General features: G+C 39.7%; 1 protein-coding gene and 1 long non-coding RNA gene across 3 annotated transcripts in view; one reads left to right on the top strand and one right to left on the bottom strand.

The window, feature by feature from the left end:
• Positions 1-5,205, top strand: part of ube3c (ubiquitin protein ligase E3C) — a 29,758-nt gene that overhangs the window by 19,173 nt on the left and 5,380 nt on the right. The window contains exons 19-20 of the mRNA XM_024280248.2: positions 414-661; positions 3,962-4,174. Coding sequence (XP_024136016.1) covers positions 414-661; positions 3,962-4,174 — 461 coding nt within the window. The remainder of the gene's footprint in view (positions 1-413; positions 662-3,961; positions 4,175-5,205) is intronic.
• LOC112151362 overlaps positions 921-5,205 on the bottom strand; it is a 31,149-nt gene continuing 26,864 nt past the window's right edge. For both annotated transcript variants that reach the window (XR_002920112.2, XR_002920111.2), the window contains exons 2-3: positions 1,558-1,630; positions 921-1,024 (exon numbers count right to left, since the gene is read on the bottom strand). This is a non-coding gene — a long non-coding RNA (uncharacterized LOC112151362). The remainder of the gene's footprint in view (positions 1,025-1,557; positions 1,631-5,205) is intronic.

The following is a 5,205-nucleotide window of genomic DNA, read 5'->3' as shown; positions in this document are numbered from 1 at the left end:
ATCTACATTATATCTGTTTTAACATATTGATGTTAAATGTTTGCATAAACTAACAGGTGTCATTAAATATATAGTGTAAAAATAAATAACAGTCTTAAGTTACTGAGATTTATACTGAAGATTACACTTGAGGTATATTGTTAGGGAGTAGGATTAAAAAGTTTTTAACTTCTTCCAACTCCATTTATAACTACATATTGAGATGTTTTAGTTTTATTTATAATTTATATGAACATTTTCCTTTGTTGTTTTCTTGTTTTTTAATGATTTACTAAGTATTGTTCGAAGTAAAGGACTAACTAACTAAATAGAGCAAAATAATCAAATTCTTTTGGAATTATTAGCATTTTCTTGAACCTTTTGTATGAATACTTTCCTGTTTTCTTATTTTTTTATTTATTTTTTATTATTAGAACCAGACCTGAAGAAGAGGATTCGTGTCCACCTGCTGAACGCTCACGGTCTGGACGAGGCGGGCATCGATGGCGGCGGCATCTTTCGGGAGTTCCTCAACGAGCTCCTCAAGTCAGGCTTCAACCCCAACCAGGGCTTCTTCAAGACGACGAACGAGGGGCTGCTGTATCCCAGTCCCGCAGCGGAGATGCTGGTTGGAGACTCTTTCACGAGACACTACTATTTCCTGGGCAGGATTCTTGGAAAGGTGAGCCTCCAGTCAAAATAAGGAAGGTGGATTTTTATTTTTGCTGTAAAATCCTCCTTCCTTTTTTCTCTGAAAGATTTTAGAGTAAGGTTAATTAGCTCAGTCCTTAATGTGTTGTTTGTCTGTCCTTCCCTTCCTCGGATGAGACTATTTGTTAGAGCCTTATATTTCTAAATCATCCTTAATGCATGTGGTGGGGGTTGTTTATCAAGATGCCCTCCTTATTGGGGTGTATCATCTCGGTCCAGGGAAGAATTACCTCATGACAAGTGGACGCCTCTCAATTAGGACTTCCATTAGTCGATGATTCCCTACCTCTTGTTTGTGTAGTGATTGCATTTGGCCGGCATTAAATCAGCAGGCCTACAAAGAAGAGGGCATAAATAAGCATTCAAAGCATGTGGTAATAGCATTTTGATCTGTTTTACAGTCCGGAACATCTCGGGCTCTTCTCTTACTCAGCACTAAGCAGTGCTGAGTCCATTTATCAAAGCGTTTTAACTCTTTTTCTCTGCAAGTGAGAAATGATCAATCAGCAGCCCCACGTTGCTGTCCCTGCGGCATCATGCTCTCTGTGGCTAATGGTACGGGCAATTAGGCCGAGGGAAATTAATTTGAATTTGACTTTCAATTAACCCTTCCTTAAGTTCCTCTTTCTCCATAAAATGGACGTTTGAGTGTCCATTTGAGACGCGTATTGATATTTGTTTAGTGCCATTATTGCCTGGATAAAAGGCAACCGTTTATATGGATTGAGATTGCATCACCGCCGCTGCAGTGTGCACATTTCGGCTCAAAGGACACAGGAGATTAATATTCTTAATTAATGTCCGAGGCGTGCCATTGTTGTGGAGGTGATGTATTACAGGCAGGAGTGGCTTGTCCAGGGTACTCACTGAAATAGGATTGAACATCAGAATAGAGGCCGGCCATCATCCTTCTTCCGCGCTGGTCCACCTCGCTGACAAGCTGAAAGATTTAGGACGCAAATTGGAAAACATGAGAAAAGGTTGCTTTGCTTCTGTGGTTTCAGCATAAATTAAAAAGTTATTTTCATCAAGAAGTGATTCAACTGGTGAGTGATTCCCTCCGAGCTTCATTTCTTTCATTAGCTGATCGACTGGCACATTATTAAGAGTAAAAGGTGAGGAAGTTCTCATCCCCCTCCTCTCCACTTCATCATCGGCTTTCTCCTCTCACTGATCTTCCTCAAGAGTTGTGTGAAGGTTGCACTCCTGATCGATTGAGATGCGTTTGAAAGGCGTTATAATTTTATTGATTTTTAATGTAGTAAATTAAGAAATTTATTTGGCAGCTAACAGAATGCACCTGCTATGCTGTTGGCATTTATTCCACCTGATGGCGCCGCGATCTGCTTTAATTGCTTTGCCACTGCACTCACTTATATTAAAAGGCCCGAGCTGTGATAATTAATTCTTTCCAACCCGAGTCATTTTGGCACAATTTCTGGCAATAAACACTCATAAATAAAGGAAGTGGCGTTGAAAAAATAAGGCTACAGGTTTTTTCCATATCCTTATTGCTGCCTCTTCCCGGCACAAGTGTTATTGATAGGTTTCAAGGGGCCGCGCGGCACATATGGTCGGAAACAAGCACCGGCCACTAGAGTAATGCTAAGTGGATTATTTTGCATAAAAAATAGACAATGTTTGAAGTTGTGCAATTAACCTGTGTTTAGAAAATAGCCATGATTTATGCATTCATGTGTGTTTAAGAGGCATACATTATGGAAATCCTCTGGATTTATAATCCATTTAGCTGATGCGGTCAGGGTTTTTGCGCTATCATTTATAAAGACCCGCATAACTTAACGTCTTCAATGGGCTCTTTTTCCAACTATTCCAGTACATTAGCTTTGGGTTTATGAGTCACCTGCCCGACTGCGGTTCTTAATGGTATTTAGGGTCAAGGTGAGAGTCGGCATTTGTAAAGTTTGAGTGGAGTTGAGAAGAGGCCTGTGTGTTTAAGATGGATTGTGGTTTGTGTTTTTGATCCCAGCCTGATGTGGTCAGATTTATCGCCACATCACTTTTGATGCGGGGCAAATTTAATGTTTTTTTATTTATGTTCTGATCAGATTTTTTAATATATATGCTCATTAACATTACAGCCGCTGCTTTTCCAGGTTGTGGTCCATTTAAAGAGCCACTCCGATCGTCTTTTGAGCTATTTGAAAAGCGTTGCCAGTGATCTTTGGATTATGAGTTTTCTGTTTTAGGCAAAATCAAAAGTTCTGTGTCGTTTTTCTAAGAAATAGTTTCTGTGGAAAGAATGGAGCGGGAAGCTTGCCACAAAGTGCCACAAGAATACCAAAAATATTACTTAAATTGCATTGAACCGATTGAACTAAACATGGAGTTTTTTAAAGAACACACAAACATGGCTAACCTTTCAGATCTCGTCATCCGACCGGCCCCGACTTCACTTAAAGCGACTGTTTGGAAGCATTTTGGCTTTCATAGAGTCGAGGGTCAATTGGATAAAAGTCCCACTGTGTGTAAGTTATGTCACACCAAAATTAAATATGTAGGAAACACGCCAATTTTGTGAAATCCCTATGTGCAGCAATTTTTTTATTTTGTTTGACATGAGTTACAGAGTGCTCCATTAAAGATGGTCTAATGATAAAATGTAATATTGTCTTATTTAAGGTTGTTGAGTTCAGGGACAATCTATCCCTTTTGATACTGTGAAAGATTTTTGATTATCAAACAAAATATTTTTCTTGTTGGGGGTTTTATGTTCTCAATAGAAGTTAAAGAAGTTTACTGATCTTGTCCATAAAGTAAGAAATATTGGTTTAGTGTCTTGTAGTAAAGAGAAACATTTCTAAGAAAAAAAAGGCAGATCTGGGATGCATTAATTGTTTCATAATCGAATCATTGTAATCGAATTGTGATAGTAGTTATACTTATGTTAGATAGTAAAAGGAGAAAAAAGGTTTAATTTGTGTTAATCTGCTTCAGCAGGAGGATTTTATTTGATACAGGACGTATCTTATTCTGAAAGACACTGTGTGCGCTCATGTCATGAATAAAAAAGGTTAAAACTGTATCATAGAATGAAATTATATTATTATAAATATTTAAAAGCTAAATTTAATAAATGAATGATCATAAAAGCATAAACAAAGCACATTTTTCTAAACGTTGGGTTTAAGTTGGGACTAAACTGCTCTCATAGTGTTAAATATTGCAGACCTCTGGTTTAGTTAAAAAGTTAGAGAATAGACTTTAGTTTTCTGGACCTGCCATCTAATGATGCTCACTTTTTCTACAGGCGCTGTATGAGAACATGCTGGTGGAGTTGCCCTTTGCCAGTTTCTTTCTGTCCAAGCTTCTGGGAACCAGCGCAGACGTGGACATCCACCACCTGGCCTCCCTGGATCCAGAGATGTACCGTAACCTGCTCTTCCTGAAGAGCTACGAGGACGACGTGGAGGAGCTCGGCCTCAACTTCACCGTGGTTAACAACGATCTGGGAGAAGCTCAGGTGACTCCTGATGCGTATTTACCTCCATTTCTACTTTCATGTGCGCCGCAGTGAGTGTGTTTGGTGTTTCGCTGTGCCGTGAGTGATTCATTTCCGTCTCGATGCTCCGCTCAGCTGTGATAAAGCACGTTGCGCTGCTCTGTTGACCGTTCCTTCCTGATTTTCCTCCCAGAAATGCTCCGACCTCACGCCTGACAAAAGCAACCGGCAGCTCTTAAGCGCGCCACCTCTCCAAACTCACAGCGACGTCGACAAACGCCGCTTTAAGACACCTGCTCTCAGACCCGCACTCTACACTGATCCCCTGTTTGCTCAGGGTCTTAACGCGTCTTATTAGCTCTTCTCAAACAACACCTGAGTTACAATCTGCCTCTTCTGCTTGAAAATAGGCAATCGCAAACACGATAGAGAAAACAATTTGTGAAAGATTAGGCACACCCGGGAGCAGACTGCCCTCCATTTGCCCTCCCGAGATAGCCAGGGCAAGCAAGATAACAGCAGTAATTCTCTTACATTAGCACATAATAGGAATTCACAGAAAGTGGTCACCCGCTTCTGAGTGGAGCACACAACATTCAGAGAAAATCCAGAACAAAACCTCATATTATGCTGGAATCTGTACTCACTGCTGGGATACTAAGAACCTTTTGTGAAGCTTATCGATGAGTTTTTAGGACTGCGTCAGCAAGGTGCTGGATCATTCAGGATTTTAATCTTTAGTTGTATGAATCCTGTGGAGCATTCACACTACAGTGATCATTTTTTCTTCTGTACTTTTTTTTGTCAACCTGTAGCTCTTCAACTACTTCACTTATTCAGCTCATTAAGATATCAAAATATTCATCTCTTTTAGGAGATGAGTGCTCAAAAAATTCAAAAAATTTCAAACTATTCAACCAACTACTGCTTTTTTTAACTCCATTGAAAATAGCTTACTGAATCTTCAAAAGCCCCTTTTTTGTAGAACTTCAGCTCTTCAAACGATAGAAGTCCTAAGAAACCATTCAACTTTTAAACAATTCAGCAGAATT

Source organism: Oryzias melastigma, linkage group LG20 (genome assembly GCF_002922805.2).
Source record: "Oryzias melastigma strain HK-1 linkage group LG20, ASM292280v2, whole genome shotgun sequence".
Lineage (NCBI taxonomy): Eukaryota > Metazoa > Chordata > Actinopteri > Beloniformes > Adrianichthyidae > Oryzias > Oryzias melastigma.
The sequence above is the reverse complement of the archived record's forward strand: the minus strand, read 5'-3'. Positions and strand labels throughout refer to the sequence as shown.